Below are 17,941 nucleotides of genomic sequence, written 5' to 3'. Positions count from 1 at the left end.
TTGGATGATCTGGTCACATAAATTAAATTGCATGATACTTGTCAGTGATCTTGATCATTAGTAAGAACAGTTTTGTGAGTGGTAGTGTTTTTAATTTCCCAGTGAGAACTGAAAAGGACCTATAGTTAACCATATTCAGTCCCTGAATCTTTCTATCTTCTGAAGAGATGTTTTTGAAAGAATAGGACATTGTTGCTGAGCACCGAGTCTTTTTGCAGAACCGCCTCTATCAAGCTATTCAGAGAGCTGATGATATCTTGGACCTGAAGTTCTGCATGGATGGAGTTCAGACTGCTTTGAGGAATGAAGATTATGAGCAGGCTGCAGCCCACATTCACCGTTACTTGTGCCTGGACAAGTCAGTCATCGAGCTCAGCCGACAGGGGAAAGAAGGTCAGCGTCCCGAACTGTTGATTTCTAGTTAACTTACAAGCATCTGTAATCTGAAGTAGGCACACTCAAGCAGGAGAAGGGCATCTATTGTTAGGAATTTTTTTGTCTGGCAATAGACCCTCTATGGGGCCCACATCATCCCAGGGCAGTGTTATTCCTATTTTATGGAAAAGGAAATTGAATGCAGATCTGTTCTCTAGCCAGTGGGTTCTTTCCACTTGCCTACTTAAAAAAACAAATTCTGCCCAGCCAGCACGGCTCAGTGGTTGAGCATTGACCTATGAACCAGGAGTTCACAGTTAGATTCCCAGACAGGGCACATGCCCAGGTTGCAGGCTCGATCCCCAGTGTGGGGAGTACAGGAGGCAGCTGACCAATGATTCTCTCTCATCATTGATGTCTCTCTCTCGCTCTCGCTCTCTCTCCCTTCTTCTCTGAAATCAATAAAAAATATATATTTTTTAATTAAATTCTTAGCCTTGTATTCTGGGCCTTTCATAATCTTGACTCACCCTTTCTAGCCTTATTTCATGCTATTCACTCATGCATTCATTCATTGTGCAAATATTTATTGAGCTCCAAATGCCAGGGCACATAATACTATAGTTGACCTTTGAACAACGTGGGGGTTACAGGCGCCAACCTTCCGCACAATTAAAAGTCCTCGTATAACTATAGTACTATTTTAAATACTCTGCAATACTTTTTTTTTTTAATCTTTCTGTTTCTATTTACTCACTTCATAACCTTTGCCTGAAATGTATGTTCCTTTTATTCAGGTATCAAAATTCAGTCCGTCTTGGAGATGGGATGTCACCTTCCTTAGGAAGCCTTTTCTGATTACTTCAAACAGAAATGTGACTTATGGGCACCTTTATTTATGATATCTATCATATACTGAATTTATTATAGTTATCTGTACACAAAGCTTCTCTCTTTCACTCAATTATAACTTCTGTGACAATAGGATTATGGCTGATTCATCTTTTAATCATCTACATTACTAGTACAGTATCTTGCACACAGTAAATGCTTAATACATATTTTTTAATGAAAAGTGGTTCACAGTCCTGGCCAGTTTTGCTTAGTGACTAGAGTGTCGGCTGTTGAACTAAAGGGTCGTGAGTTCTATTCCCTGTCAAGGGCATGTACCTGGGTTGCATATTCAATCCCCAGCCTGGTCGGGGCACATGCAGGAGGCAACTAATCAATGTGTCTCTCTTACATCAATGTTTCTCTCTCTCTCCCTTCCTCCCTTCTATTCTCTCTAAAAAGTCAAAGGAGTCCGGCCACTATGGCTCTGTGGTTGAGCATCTACCTATGCACAGGAGGTCGCCAGTTCAATTCCTGGTTAGGGCACATGCCCAGGTTGCAGGCTCCATCCCCATGAGAGGGTGTGCAGGAGGCAGTCAATCAATGTTGATATTTCTCTCTCATCAATGTTTCTATCTCTCTCTCTTCCTCTCCCTTCCTTTTTCTCTGAAATCAATAAAAACATTTTTTTAACGAATACTTTAAAAAAAGTCAGTGGGAAAAAATATCCTTGGGTGAAGATTAACAAACAAAAAGAAAAGAAAAGTGGTGCACAGACTAAGTGGTATTAATTTTCACTTTCTCCCCATTGCACAGGGAGCATGATTGATGCCAACCTGAAATTGCTACAGGAAGCTGAACAGCGTCTCAAAGCCATTGTAACAGAGAAGTTTGCTATTGCCACTAAGGAAGGGGATCTGCCCCAGGTGGAGCGCTTCTTCAAGATCTTTCCACTACTGGGTTTGCATGAAGATGGATTAAGCAAATTCTCAGAATATCTTTGCAAGCAGGTATGGCCCCTGATTCTTGGCAGATAATGGTATGGTTCTCTGTGTACAGATTGGAGTACTGGGTAGATCCAGTGTCAGTGGATAATTTCTTGCCTCTGGATGTGACTCCCCTTTCCTGCTCTTGCAATAGCCTGGCAGGACTGAATGCATGCATTCATTCAACATTTGTCTATTTCCAGTCTACTGTGTGCCAGGCCTAGTCTGGACATCTGCTGATGTACATTTATTTCCAACAGACCAAGTGAAAGTATAGGAAAATTAAAATGCAAATTCTCTGACAAGTTGACTCATCCTTTTCAAACTGTCAGCCAGGAACTGACTTCTTTAAAGAGCATTTTGAATTGTTGGTCAGTGCTTTTAAGACTTCATAACTAGGGTTGAGTTTCAAAATAAGCCACAATAACATGAAGCAGATTAGGTCACTTGGGGTTAAATCCTGATAAAGAAGCAAGCTCCAATTAAAGTCTTAGCCCTCTTCCCCTACCTTAGATGGAAAGAAGCAAATTCCAGGAGGCATGTGTGCAGAAACTATTGTTTGTTTATTTATTTGTATTTTTTTAACCCTCACCCAAGGATATGTTTTTATTGATTTGAGAGACAGGGAAACATTATTGGTTGCCTCTCGTATGCGCCCCGACTGGGGACCAGCAACCTAGGTATGTGCCCTGACCAGGAATCAAACCCGCAACCTTTTTAGTGTACAGGACGACACTTTAACCAACTTAGCCACCTGGCCAGGGCTTGTTTTTTTTAAACTATATGTCACAGTGCATCCTGTCTCCCCCCTGCAATTTTCTGAAATGAGACACTAATCTGCCATTAAGAAAAATAAGACAGGCCCTAGCCAGTTTGGCTCAGTGTATAGATCGTTGGCTTGCAGACTCAAGGGTCTTGGGTTCAATTCTAGTCAAGGACACATGCCCGGGTTGTGAGCTCGGTCCCCGGTAGAGGGTGTGCGGGAGGCAGCTGATCAATGATTCCCTCTTATCATTGATATTTCTCTCTCTCTCCCTCTCCCTTCCTCTCTGAAATCAATAAAAAATATATATTTTTAAAAAGTTACCAAAAAGAAAAGAAAAATAAGATAGTTGCATGTGTGCTGACATATTTCACTCTCTAACATATATGGTTTATTAAGTTAAACAACAGTATGCTACCATTCCTGTTTAAAATGAGGGCCATGGCAATAGAGATATATGCTTGTATAAGCATGGGGTATTTTTGGAAGGGTTAACAGTGAAACTTTTGTCCCTTTTGAACATTTAAGTGTTTGTATTTTACCCATTCTAAAAAATTAATCAAAATAAAATACAGCTGCTTTATGTTACATTTCTTATTTTTTAAAATTTATTTATTTTAATCCTCACCCGAGGATATGTGTATTGATTTTAGAGGAAGGGAGAGAGAGAGAGAGAGAAAAGAAACAAACATTGATGTGAGAGAGAAACATCAATCGGTTGCCTCTTAAACTCACCCCAACCAGGGATCAAACCCACAACCTAGGTATGTCCTCTGACAGAATTGATCCACGCTACCTTTTGGTGTATGGGACGATGCTCCATCCGACTGAGCCACACTGGCCAAGGCTTTATGGTACTTTTTTGTAATCAGTAGTTTGCCATCTGGGACCTTGAAATGGCTTCTACTTTTAATTCTTTAAAAGTCCATTCAGCAGGGCCCAGATTCCTTGTCCTGCTCAATAAAATACCATTAATGATAACTTTGAATTACACTTTCAGGTGATTATTGAAATTGGGGGCTCTCTCCCTTGGCTAATGGCAGAACATATTTTTAAGCAAGAGAAAAGCATTATATATACCTCTGAGTTCAAGTTCCTTGTCTTGCCTGAGGCTTAGACAATCCAGAGTTCTCATGGGAAAAAGAAAGGTAATGGGAAATCTTTTTGGAAAACTGAGACTAGCCTTTGGTCTGAAAAATATATGTGGATTTTTTTTTTTTTTTCAGGTTGCCAGTAAAGCTGAGGAAAATCTGCTATTGGTACTAGAGACGGACATGAGTGATCGAAGAGCTGCAATCATCTTTGCAGATACACTCACTCTGCTGTTTGAAGGCAAGCCTCTTTCCCCACTCTAGGGAGATGGCAGACCTTATCCTAACACCTGCATCCTAGCTTTTCTTCTCTCCCCACTAGCCTAATGCCTTTAATTTAATCCTGTAACTTACTGTATACTGGTTTATTGGAGAATTAACTTCCCAAGTCAACATCAGGTTAGCAAAGATTAGTTTGATCCTTCCTAGCCCTCAAGACCAAACTATAAGAATAAATTTAACCCTTAAATACATTACTGGGAAGAGAGTGATGCTAATTTTTAAAGATATTTCTGTACAAATTGTCAGTATAGCTTAGGAAATGCCTGCTGGTGTACCAAGTACAGAGCATATTTAACAGACAAATTTGCTTAGCAGATTCTAGCACTGACAAGAACCATTTGTATTCATTTGGGGAGGTGAAACAACCAAAAGGGTTGAGTTAACCCTGGGTCAGCCTTGGCTGGAAGAAAAGAGCTTATTATACGAGAAGAACATTTGGAATCCAACCCTCTTACTTTCTTCTCTCTAGGGATTGCCCGCATTGTGGAAACTCACCAACCAATAGTGGAGACCTATTATGGGCCAGGGAGACTTTATACCCTGATAAAATATCTGCAGGTGGAATGTGACAGACAGGTGGAGAAGGTGGTGAACAAGTTCATCAAGCAGAGGAACTACCACCAGCAGGTGAGCAGGGGAAGCTACAAGTGGTTTGGAAGCAGTGTTAACCAGGGACACCAAATGGAATAAACAGGGGGAAAGAGGAAGGAGATGCAGACAGAAGAAAAATAAAGACTGAATGCAGACTGGCCTGCATCTTGCCCATCAGGACTTGAGGTGTCATGATGGTGATGGCCTCAGTACAAGATTGAAGAGGAACTGGAAAAGGCTTCCTAAAAGGAACACAACAGAAACATTAAACCAGTTCTTTATCACAGAATGTGCAACTGTGCTTTCTAGTGATATAATGAGAATTTTGTGAAGATTCTATTCAGTGTCAAGTAATATGTCACACATTTCTCTTAGTTCCCTTAAGTGCTAAAGGTAACATTTGCTTTTTCAGAACTTTATTTCTCCATTCCTTTGAGCAGAGAGAGTAAAGAGTAGGACTTAGAAATAGTAGTCCCATAGACTCTAGACCAGTGATGGCGAACCTATGACACGCGTGTCAGCACTGACACGCGTAGCCATTTCTGATGACACGCGGCCGCTGAGGTTTATTAAATACAATTATATATAACAATTATACATTTATGTTATTTAAACTATAAATATCGCGAAATAATGTTTTTTCCTCAAAGTGACACACTACCTGAGTTATGCTCAGTTTTTTGGCAAAGTTTGACACACCAAGCTCAAAAGGTTGCCCATCACTGCTCTAGACAGTAGTCCTTTGGCATACCACTAGCATTACTTTTAAATGCAATAATATGTTGCTGCTAAGATTCCAATGCAGATGCAAGAAAAAAGGGTCCTTGAACTTTCTGTCTGTCCGATTGTGGCAGCCAAGATTGAATGGGGGAATACAGTCAAAAAATAAAAATAAATGCAATAATAGATGTGAGCATTACCACCTAAATCAAAATATCTTTGGCTTATCATCCTGAAGGCCTACTTTTGGCGTGTCTGTTAAGCCCACTAACCGAACATTCTTATATGCCAGAAATTTGGAGTGACCAGCAAAAGGCAGCTACAAGGAGGGTGGGGAAGAGCACTCTTATATGTGGTGTTTTGCAGTTCCGGCATGTCCAGAGCAACTTGAGAAATTCTACAACAGAAAAAATAGAACCAAGGTAATAATCTCTCTTCTTCAGCCCATAAGTGTTTGGTTTGGCAATCATGTATCATTCAGACACTACTCTGTTACAATGTGGTCTATGTTTTAAGAATATTTATCTGTGACTCTTGGTTTTCTTTAATGGACTATATCATACAAACAAAAGCACATATATAACCTATATGGTTCATAAAGAATAATTGATCATTACCAATACTTTTGAAGTCCCCAAATGACTCCTCCACCCCTCTCCCAAAAGCAACTACTACCCTAAAATTTTAAGCTTTTAACTTTTCTAATAAAAATAATATATGCTGCCCTAACCGGTTTGGCTCAATGGATAGAGCATCGGCCTGCGGACTGAAAGGTCCCAGGTTCGATTCCAGTCAAGGGCATGTACCTTGGTTGCGGATACATCCCCAATAGGAGGTGTGCAGGAGGCAGCTGATCGATGTTTCTCTCTCATTGATGTTTCTAACTCTATCCCTCTCTCTTCCTCTCTGTAAAAAATAAAATATATATTTTTAAAAAATAATAATAATATATGCTTGTTAAAAGAAAATCCAAACATTAAAATGTATTCATTCAATCAAATTTTTACTGAGTAGACATTACATGTCAAGCACTGGGAATATGGCAGCAAGCAAAGTGAGCAAAACAAACCTAATTCTTTCTTTGTGGCATCTCTGGTCTGTAGTGTTTACTATATGCCAGACATTGTTCTAAGCACTTAACAAATGTTAAATCATTTAATCCAGGCTTTCTCAGCCTCTGTACTATTGGCATTTAGGCTGTGCATTATAGGATATTTAGCATCCCTGACCTTCACCCACTAGCTGCTGGTAACACCCTCCAGTTATGACCATCAAAAATGTCTCCAGATGCTGCCAAATTTTCCCTGAGGGATAAAATCACCCTCGGTTGAGGATCACTGATTTAATCCATAAACATTTTTTTACAGATGAGGAAACCAAAGCCTAGAGGGTTAAGTGACTTGCCCAAGATCATACAGCTAGAAAGTGGCAGAGCCAAGAAAAGAATCCAAGTAACCTGACTCTAGAGTTCATGCTGTTAACCACTATGATATATTAAGTGTAGGGACAGGAGGATGTGTAATATAGGGATACAGACTAAGCTGATGAAGTTCAAGGAAATATTCCTGAGACAATGACCTTAGCTCTGAGACCTTAAGTTTAATAAGTAGGAATAAGGTGAAGAGTGTTCCACATAGAGCAGGGATAGTGTGTGCAAAAGGCCCTGTGTGTTTGAAAAAGTGAAAGAAGGTCATTGTAGTTGAAGTGCAGAAAGTTGGGGAGAACCTGACGTGAGATGAATCTGAAGAGGTTGTTAGAGTTAGGCTATTCCAGGTCTTGTATCCTAAGAGCTATGGAAATCTTGATTATGATATGACCAGATTTATGTCTTGAAAAGATCTCTTGGTCTTCAGTGGAAAATTAGTCAATTTGTTTATATAAACTGAAGTAGGGGGTTCAACTTCATTTTTTAAAATACACATATCAGTTATCCTAGCACAATTTGTTGAAAAGACTATTCCTTTCCTATTGAATGGTTTTTACACTCTCCCTAGTAATCAGTTGACCATAAATGTGAAGATTTCTGGACTCTGAATTAATCTAAAGGTCTATTCTAATGTCAGTACCACACTGTTTTGTGTGTTTTTTAATATATTTTTTTATTGAGTTCAGAGAGGCAGGGAGAGGGAGAGGAAGAGAGAGATTGAAACATCAATGATAAGAGAGAATCATTGATCAGCTGCCTCCTGCACGCCCCCTACTGGGGATAGAGCCTGCAACCCAGGCATGTGTCCTTGACCAGAATCAAACCTGGGACCCTTCAGTGCCCAGGCCGACGCTCTATCTACTGAGCCAAACCAGCCAGGACAGTACCACACTGTTTTGAATGCTGTAGCTTTGTAGTAAGTTTTGAAATTGGGAAGTGTTAGTCCTCCAACTTTTTTATCTTAGATTGTTTGGGCTATTCAGATGAGTAGATGAATGGGTGTGGGATAGTTTAATGGTACCCCCCAAAATCTCATCACAGCTAAATAAGAGGTTGGGAAGGTTTGTTTTCTCTCACATGAGGCATATATCATTTTTACTCAAACTGCTAACAAAAACACACCTCCAAGTCTCTTATTTAGTCCTGGCAGGATTTTAAGGGCTGAGTGATTTGGGTGAAATGTGTAAGTGGAATATGTGGTTGACAGCTCTCTCTGATTATAATTGGGTCAGCAGAGCCAGGATGACCATCTGGCACAGACCTTCTGGACCCAGTGGGGAAGGGATGTATGGGAGTATGTTTGCCCTGTAGCTTTTCTGTCTGAAGGAACCCAGTGTCCTGCTTATTTCTTCTGCTGCATGTGTCTCAGGGAACTGGACCCTATCTTGACTGAAGTTACCCTGATGAATGCCCGCAGTGAGCTGTATTTAAGCTTCCTCAGGAAGAGGATCAGCTCTGATTTTGAGGTGGGGGACTCCATGGCCTCAGAAGAAGTAAAGCAAGGTAAAATGCATTTCCCATATTCCTTGGGAGGGCTAGGGTATGGTTATTGTTGTTTCATAGTTAAGCCACAGATCTCTAAATAAGGAAGTGATGGGTTTGTTGGCGTCTGGGGGTCTATGGGCAAATTGACTCCCAGGAGAAAAATCTAGACTTAACTGAATTTGGAATTGGACTGGGCCTTTGAAGCCATCTAATTATTTTCCTCTGCTATTTCCCCCACACCATGCATCCTTATCAGCTTTGGTTTAGGGACTGGTGTTTAAATAGGTGATATGTACACATGATGGAAGGAGGGAGGGAGTGAGGGAACTTCATGAGGGAACTTTGGGAGTGATAGGACTATTCCAGACTGGATTGTAGCAATTGTTGCAAAACTCTATCAAGTTACTAAAAAACATCATTGAGTTGTATACATATAATAGGTTAATTTTATGGTACATAAATTATACCTTAATATTGTATTGAAGTACAATATTGAGAAAAGAATATCTGCAATAATAAAAGCGTAATATGCTAATTAGACCGAACAGCTGAACGACCTTCCAGCGGGGACCGAGGCAGAAGCAGTTAGGGGTGATGAGGCAGAGGCAGTTAGGGGCGATCAGGCAGGCAGGCAAGTGGTTAGGGGCGATCAGGAAGGCAGGCAGAGGTGGTTAGGAGCCAGTGGTCCCGGATTGCAAGAGGGATGTCCAACTGCCTGTGGGATTGGGCCTGAACCAGCAGTCGGACATCCCCTAAGGGGTCCTGGATTGCAAGAGGGTCCAGGCCAGGCTGAGGGGACCCCCACACACACACCGGTGCACAAATTTCATGCACTGGGCCTCTAGTATAGTATAAAGGAAGAGCATACAAAAAGAGTATATAGTGTAGCTCTAGCTGGTTTGGCTCAGTGGATAGAGCGTCGGCCTGTGGACTGAAGGGTCCCAGGTTCAATTATTGTCAAAGGCACATGCCTGGGTTGCAGGCTCCACCCCCAGTAGGGGATGTGCAGGAGGCAATCAATCAATGATTCTCTCTCATCACTGATGTTTCTCTCTCTCTCTCCCTCTCCCTTCTTCTCTAAAATCAATAAAAATATCTCTCAGTACTCCCAGTCACAATTTTGAAGGGATAAATACATTTTAAAAAGTGTGCCACAGTTCTATTTTATTTATAAATTTACTCCAGGTTTTTTTGTTTTGTTTTTTGTTTTTTTTTAATATATTTTATTGATTTTTTTACAGAGAGGAAGAGAGAGGGATAGAAAGTTAGAAACATCGATGATAGAGAAACATCAATCAGCTGCCTCTTGCACAACCCCTACCGGGGATGTGCCCGCAACCAAGGTACATGCCCTTGACCGGAATCGAACCTGGGACCTTTCAGTCCGCAGGCCGACGCTCTATCCATTGAGCCAAACCGGTTTCGGCTACTCCAGGTTTTTAAAAACATTTAATTCCTGCTAGGCAACTATTACAGAATTCTCCAAACTGGTGATGAGACCAACCCAGCATTCTGCATGACTTGTACAAATAATACATGGCAGAGGAACTAGTTATATGGCCCAAGTGGCATTGCCTTGAATTGGTGTTTAAAGGAGGTTGAATTGGTGGTTTGTCCCTTATTTGGAGTTTTGGGCATCATTCATATTAATTATAACTGTCATTGTTCAGAGCTGTGCTATCCAATGTAGTAACCACAGCCACCTGTTAACAATTTAAATTGAATTAAAATGAAATAAAATTTAAAAATTTAGATTAGTGCCCTAGCTCAGTGGTCAGCAAACTCATTAGTCAACAGAGCGGCAAACCGTGGCTCATGAGCCGCATGTGGCTCGCGAGCCGCAGTTTGCCGACCTCTGCCCTAGTTGGTTTGGTTCAGTGGATAGAGTGTCCGCCTGCAGACTGAAGGGTCCCAGGTTCGATTCCGGCCAAGGGCACATGCCTGGGTATCAGGCTTGATTCCCAGTAGGGGCGTGCAGGAAGCAGTCAATCAATGATTCTCTCTCATTGATGTTTCTCTCTCCCCTTCCTCTCTGAAATCAATAAAAATATATTTTTAAAAAATTTCATATTAGCCACATTTCAATTCTTCAATAGTAGTTACCACATTAGACAACACAGATAAAGAACACTTTTATCATCATAGAAAATTCACTGGTTTAGAGAATGAAATGTATTATACCCAATGTATTTCATTCTTTGCCCTAGAAACGTATCTTTTGAGTCTTACTAATTCTAAGGCAATAATGAAAAAGAAGTAAAAAGTGCTTTGTTCAAAAATGTTCACTATAATCTGCAATCACTCTGATCTCTAATTATCTTATGGCAAAATGTTTGTAATAAATAACCGAGGGGTCTTAATATAGGACAGTAGTTTTTAAAAATATAGACTCTACCTGATAAAACATAGTCATTAAAAATAAGTAAGCTAAAAGAAGAAAAAAGCTATGAAGAAACATTGAAAATATTTATAATTTTTAAAGCACAGTACAAAACTATCTATACTGTGATTGTAACCAAGTAAATCATGTACACATTTGGAGTAAAGACTAGAACGGAAGCTGGAGAAATGAAAAAGGTCAATCTGTTTCCCTTGAGGAAGAAAAGTGAGTGTTCTGTCTTGGCTGTCCCCTAGAGCACCAGAAGTGTCTGGACAAACTCCTCAACAATTGCCTGTTGAGCTGCACCATGCAGGAGCTGATTGGCTTGTATATTACTATGGAGGAGTACTTCATGAGGGAGACTGTGAATAAGGTAGGACAGAGGACACATCCCTTGGAAATGGGGCCTCCTGTCCAAGAAGCCAGGCTGAAGGGAATGGCCAAGGCATGTCATATTTCTTGGTCCTGCTTTGAGAATACCCTTGCAGGTTGAGTGGCACCACTTTGTATGGTTAGTTGTTATGCTTTGGAATTGTCATGCTCTTCATAGATCCAGGTGGGACTTCTTTCCCAAGGATCAAAAAAGAGCACCTCACTCGTCAGGGCGTCTACTTGTCCCCTGCCTCCGTGGAGGTATGTGGTGAGGAGTCTTGGGGAAGAAGGGCCTCTCCTGATCTCTTACATCCCAGGTAATAGTTGTCCTCAAGGCAGAGGCCCTAAATACTTAATTTCTTAAGCAATCAATAGGGAAGTGAGCTATTTTAATAAGGACTATTCACACCCAGCTGTTGACCAGGGTAAACCATGTGGGGGAAAATATGGACAAGGTATAGAAAAGGAAGCAGAGCCAGGGCCTACTCCAGAACCATCTCAAACTGACATGTAGAACGGGGGCCCTTACTGGGTGCTTTGCCTTTTGGGTAGGCTGTGGCTCTGGACACCTATGAGAAGGGCCAGCTGACATCCAGCATGGTGGACGATGTCTTCTACATTGTTAAGAAGTGCATTGGGCGGGCTCTGTCCAGCTCCAGCATTGACTGTCTCTGTGCTATGATCAACCTCGCCACCACAGAATTGGAATCTGACTTCAGGTATGGTTGGTGCTCTGTCTCATTTCTAGGAGGCAGGAAGGTCCTAATTGTGATTGATTTTTGAGGCCCATTTGTTTCTTCCTTTTTTCCCTTATAATAGTTTAGTTCTATACAGGATAAAACCTCTTATCCATAGCACAACATCCTTGGCTCCAGGCAGCTGTACAGCAGCCAAATATCTTATGGGCCAAGTCACTGTTCCCTGCATTAGCTTGGAGAGGTCATTGCCCTTAGTCCTATGAAAGAGAACAGGCATTTCAGATGAAAGCAGTAGTTGTAATCTAATCTAATAATAGACAAATATGCAAATTAACCGCACCTTCGCTACACCTACCAGCCACACCCACCAGCCAATCAGGACGAGTATGCAAATTACCCCCAACAAATATGGCTGCTGATTTGCATATCAAGACAGCGTGGAAAGAAGCCAAGAGCTGCAGAAGGGAGTAAAGCTTCAAAGAAGCAAGCAAGCTGTGGGGGGGGGGGGAGAAGGGAGGAGAAGGGAGGAGCGAAGTCAGGGCCAGGGCCGAAGGGAAAAGCAGGAGGGCTGGCAGAGAAGGCGGGGCGGGCGACAAGGGCGGAGTGGAGGCAGGGCCGGGGGAGAAGGGAAACGAAGGCGGGCTGGAGGAGAAGGCGGGGTGGGCGACAAGGGCGGAGCGGAGGCGTGGTAGAGTGCAGCAGGAAATCCTATTGCAGGATTTTTCCTGCAACAGGAACGCTAGTATTTACATAGTTACCACTATGCTGATTGCCTGCTAAAACAACCCTGTGAGGTAGGAGCTATTAGCTCTGTTTTATAGATGGGGAAACTGAGGCTTAAAGAGATTCCATTCCTTGTCAAAGATACCACACCTCATATATGGTGAAATATGGACTAGAGTCCTGAACTGACAGCCTTACATTAAGCTGAACTTCTGAGTTTGTTGGAGCTCAGTGGTGATACCTGAAAGCCTCATATTGGTCTCTGTCATAGCCTGGCTGCTCAAGGTCTCCTACAGTCGTCTCAAGGATTGGTCATACTCTGCTGGGTCAGGGTAGGGGGCCCTCTGGTCCTGCTGTCCCGGAGGCCAGATTGAGCACTATCGATGCCCATCAATCCCCATTTGCCATTCTGCCCCTAGGGATGTTCTGTGTAACAAGCTTCGGATGGGCTTCCCAGCCACCACCTTACAGGACATCCAGCGTGGGGTGACGAGTGCCGTGAACATCATGCACAGCAGCCTCCAGCAGGGAAAATTTGACACAAAAGGCATTGAGAGCACTGACGAGGCCAAGCTGTCTTTCCTGGTAGGTAGCCCCACCAGCCAAGAGCTGGGTTAGTTTATCTATCTCAGGAGGTAAAACTATGATCTGTAAGCTACAGTATAACCTTCAACTAGAGATTTTCCCTCTAGTGCAGTGAGCTCAGATTTTCCCTCTAATGCTGCGACCGGTTTTCAACCTGTGGGTCGCGACCCACAGGTTGAGAACCGCTGCTGTAGAGCCTAAGACCATCGGAAAACACAGATATTTATTTACATTACAATTCATTAACAGTAGCAAAATTACAGTTATGAAGTAGCAATGAAAATAATTTTATGGGTGGGGGTCACCACAACATGAGGAATTGTATTAAAGGGTCGCAGCATTAGAAAGGTTGAGAACCACTACTCTAGTATCTATGTAGAAGGAAAACTCCTTTAAGGACAGCTCATCTTAGAAGGTTCTGAAACCTTTCTTACCCAGGGGCCTATTTCTGAGGAGCTTGATCCAGGACAGGCACTGTTTCCTGCCTAAAGTCTGGGTGCTCAGCTTTCTGGAGTGCGCATCCACGAGAGCACTATGCAGCTGTTCAGGGGCTCCACTTAGAGCTTGGCTTGCATTTGCCATAGGACCGACTAGAATATGTGCCAGGCCTCCAGCCGGCTCCTCTGAGGACAGTCCCCCAATACGATGGGTGCCAATCCGTCAAGCCTACCAGGACTGCTTTTCTAGCACACTTCTTAGGCTTTCAACATCCTCAGAAAGGTGGCCTTGGTAAAGCCCTTAGCCTCCCAGAATGACAGATGTGATGAAGCATTGATTCTTCCAGTTGTGTGACAGCTGGCGAAGGAGAAATGTGGAAGGATGAAAGGATTTATACCACACTTAGTGTGTAATGAGCCAAAAGCACAGATGAGTCCTGAGCTCACATCCAGGCTTCTCTGGCACTTGCTGTCTTGGCATGAATGAAACAGCACTGTGAGAGGTCACTCTGCTCCACCCTTACATTGGCCAGACTCTAGTCTTCTTGGATCCTGAGGATCAGAGGCTGAAGGAAACATCCAGTAGCAGAGCTCTCAATCAGCACACAGACTATGAATACCCTTGGGTTGGATGCAAAAGTGTATGTATGTATTTTTTTCTGGAAGCAGGGACCTTAGCTTTTCAGATTCTTAACTTCCAAAGGAGTTCGGAGCTGGTACTTTCTCAGACAGAAACCTAAATATGCTAATACCTACCTGTCTCTGTACAAGGGAACCCACAGTGACTAGTCCTCAGACAGATATGGAGGCTCTTTAGGCAGCCCCACTCTCTTCCTGTCATGGAAAATATGTTCCCTGGGCATGGGTTCTGTCGATCTGGAATGTCATGGTTGTTGCCAAAAAAGAGTATTAGTTCAGAGAAACTGTTGCCTCTGAGTATGGTGCCTTTGGAGAACTTTGCCAGAATGTCTGGCAGCCAGCTTCATATGATCATGGGTTAACTTACATTTCCGTTTTGTTTACATTCCATTTCATTTTTTACAGAACTTATTTCATTCTTTCATTTCTCTACTCAGAAACAACTCCTTGCTACATACCACAACAAAGCTAGCCATCTTTGCCTGGTGGTTTGTTGAAGGCCCTCTGAATCTCACCCATCCTGCCACTCTAGTCCTATTTTCCACCACTCAGCTCCACAGTCCCCATTAGGCTAATGGCTGTGCATTTGTGCATTGGCTGTTCCCATTCAGATAATTTCATTATTTGAGGGCCCAGAAAATAAGGCCAATAAGAAAGATGATGCTAAAAAGAATGAAAGAAAGAAAGGTGATGCTGAGGTCCTGGCCGGATAGCTCTAGCTCAGTTGGTTAGAATGTCGTCCTGATTTGCCAAGGTTGTAGATTTGATTCCCGATACAAAAATCAATTAGTCAATGCATAAATAAGTGGAACAACAAATCAATGTTTCTTTCTCTCTCCATCCTTCCCTACCTCCCTTCCTCCCTCCCTTTCTCTCTCTAAAAATAAAAAAGTAAGTTAAAAAAAAAAAAGAAGTGATTCTGAATGCTTGGTGATAGGATTCTAGTTTTTCTGACACCAGGTACTTAAAATGTCACCATTTCCACCGCAGGGCCTATTTCTTGTGTCACCTTGATTCATTTGGTTGTCAAGATTAAATCCCCAACGGTGCTGACATATCATTCACCATGAGCTGGGATAAGCCCAGTGAGTCCTTGCTTACAAGGGCTGTCGGTACAAGGAAATTTTAAAATCAGTACCATTTGAACCCAAATCCATTTTCCCCTCATGACAGATTATTCTTGGTGCCCTTAAATGCCTTAGAAACATTTATGTTGTCATCTTAATCCTTGAGCAGTCATGACAGTGCAGTTAACTCCCTAGAACTGGTGATGTTAGCAGCCTTGTGTGTGGCATGCTAATGTAAGGCCTTACGTCTTATCCATCACAGTGGAAGCAGCCTTAGCACGGTCAGCAGCATGACCTTTCAGTACTGGCTGCAGGACACTGATAAGGGGAGCATTCTCAGGAGACCAGAGGGGTGGCCTAATCTCAACCTCCTGAGCTTCTGGGAGTCTTCTACCTTGAAATCCTGAAGCTCCTGACTTAATCTCTTGAAAACTGGTTCCTCTCTACATCACCTTTGCCTTCCTGGTCATGTCACCAGCACACCAGTTCAAAGGCTGTATGATCCTCTCAGATTTTAATCTCTGCCCCACACAGGTTAGTATTCCCAACCCACAGCTGTGCTCATGTGCCATTCACCTGCTTTAAATAATCCTCAGTATCACCCCACTGTCCACAGGACAGCAGAGCACCCAAGTGCCAGTCTGACTTTACCCACCTCTTACCATTTTCCTGCACTTGTCTGTGCACTGACTCTGCTGATCCCCAAACACCTTCTGGAATTTTCTGCCACTCTGCATTTGCTTATGTTACTTCCTCTCTATTCACTCATTCAACAAATATTTATTGAGAAACTTCAGGCACTGTCTTCAGTTCTAGAGCTGCACTGCTCAGTACGGTAGCTCTAACCACATGTGGCTATTTAAATATAAATTTTAAGGGTACAGGGGGATAAATGGTGATGAAAAAAGATGAATTTAAATTTTCTTTTCTTTTCCTTGTGAATTTAAATTTTAAAATCCATTTCCTAAGTTGCACTAGCCACATTTCTAGTAGCTCAATAGAGGCTACCATACTGGACAGTTCAGATTTCTAATATTTCCATCATCAGGAAAGTTATGTTGCACAGTTTTCTACTAGAGACACAGTGGTGTGAAGACAACGTCCCTGTCTTCAGGGAGCTGTCATTCTAGTGAGAAAGGCAGGCAAGAAACAAACATCGGGTCATCCTAAGTACCATTAAGAAGATACCGAACTGGACAGTGGGCTGTGGGGGCTGGTACTCACCGTCATCTCCTGTCAGAGTTATGTTCCAGCCTTTTAAATTCAGCTCAGTTAACAACTCTGCCATGGAGCTTTCCTTGAAGGGCTCAGACCAAAACGTTTGTTCTTTCCTCAAAATGGCCATAGCAGTTCGTGCCTTAATTATCACTTTGTCACATGCTGGTTTTTATGATTGGTATTTCAGCACCTCTCTTAAAAGTCCATTGAATTATGAGAGGAGTCCTTGGCTCTAATCCGGCTCTAGCTCTGTGGTCTGTCACTCTCTGAGTTCCTGTCTCTTTACCATGCTTTCTTTTTCTTCACAGTGTTTATCACTACCTGACATTATAAATTACATATATTACCAGACTTCCCTTCTGGAATGTAGATTCTGTGAGGGAGTGAATTTTGTCTGTTTTGTTAACTGCTTTCTCCCTGGTGCCTAGGACAGTGCCTGGCAGGTGGCCAGCGCTAGGTAAGTATTTGCTGAGTGAATTCTTGGCTAGCCTTGGTGAACCATTTCATCTGAGAAGTTCTGTCCCTCTCTGTGAGCTGGCTTGGTAATGCTTGTTTTGAGAGGGTATTTGTATGAGAAAGTGCCTCCTGGGTGCCAGGGCTCAGGAAGCGTTTCTTTAATGAGTGTCAGCCTTTGCATCACTGACCTGGAGCTGGAGGTTCGAAGCCTCGGGATATCTCCCAGGCCAGTGTGCCTAAACGTGGAGAAAAAAGACCTGAAACCTTGGGTCACTACCTCTGATGTCAGGTTGGCTTTGTTGCCTTGGTGTCAGGGCCAGGAAAAGAGCAAGCTGGCTCACTATTCTGCCCAACCTGAGATCTGAGGGCCCTGCCTGATTTCAGTCCTCAGCCCTCATCTGAGCCTCAGGAGTGCAGGTGTCAGCCAGTCTGGCACTGGAATGAGTACAGACACCGATGAGCAGGAAGTCACATTCTTCTCTCCTCATCTCCCAGGTGACTCTGAACAACGTGGAAATCTGCAGTGAAAACATCTCTACTCTGAAGAAGACGCTGGAGGTACAGAGGAATTGCCTACAGCTTTGAGCCACTGCAGTCTCCCCCGGAGGGAGCCCTGTGCACTCCTGGTGGGACTGTGGCAATTAGAGCACTGAGCCAGTCTCTTCTTTCGAGCACTGGAGGGCTTCACTAGTGTGAAGAGCTCTGGCCCAAGATCTGGGAATCAGAATTCAGATTAGATCTTCCAGCCCATCTTAGCATGTGACCTTGGACAAGTGTCTTAACTCTCAAAGCTTTAGTTCTCTCATCTATTAAATG

General features: G+C 42.8%; 1 protein-coding gene across 2 annotated transcripts in view; it reads left to right on the top strand.

Moving 5' to 3' along the window:
- COG4 (component of oligomeric golgi complex 4) overlaps positions 1-17,941 on the top strand; it is a 30,757-nt gene that overhangs the window by 4,431 nt on the left and 8,385 nt on the right. The window contains exons 4-13 of one of the 2 annotated variants that reach the window (XM_008139990.3): positions 219-393; positions 2,023-2,216; positions 4,182-4,287; positions 4,798-4,955; positions 6,006-6,061; positions 8,435-8,568; positions 11,185-11,303; positions 11,855-12,021; positions 13,143-13,308; positions 17,621-17,683. In XM_008139990.3, the coding sequence (XP_008138212.2) occupies positions 219-393; positions 2,023-2,216; positions 4,182-4,287; positions 4,798-4,955; positions 6,006-6,061; positions 8,435-8,568; positions 11,185-11,303; positions 11,855-12,021; positions 13,143-13,308; positions 17,621-17,683 (1,338 nt within the window). The remainder of the gene's footprint in view (positions 1-218; positions 394-2,022; positions 2,217-4,181; positions 4,288-4,797; positions 4,956-6,005; positions 6,062-8,434; positions 8,569-11,184; positions 11,304-11,854; positions 12,022-13,142; positions 13,309-17,620; positions 17,684-17,941) is intronic. The other variant, XM_054711323.1, reaches the window with a different exon arrangement.

The sequence above is a fragment of the Eptesicus fuscus genome, chromosome 21 (assembly GCF_027574615.1).
Source record: "Eptesicus fuscus isolate TK198812 chromosome 21, DD_ASM_mEF_20220401, whole genome shotgun sequence".
Taxonomy (NCBI): Eukaryota; Metazoa; Chordata; class Mammalia; order Chiroptera; family Vespertilionidae; genus Eptesicus; species Eptesicus fuscus.
The sequence above is the reverse complement of the archived record's forward strand: the minus strand, read 5'-3'. Positions and strand labels throughout refer to the sequence as shown.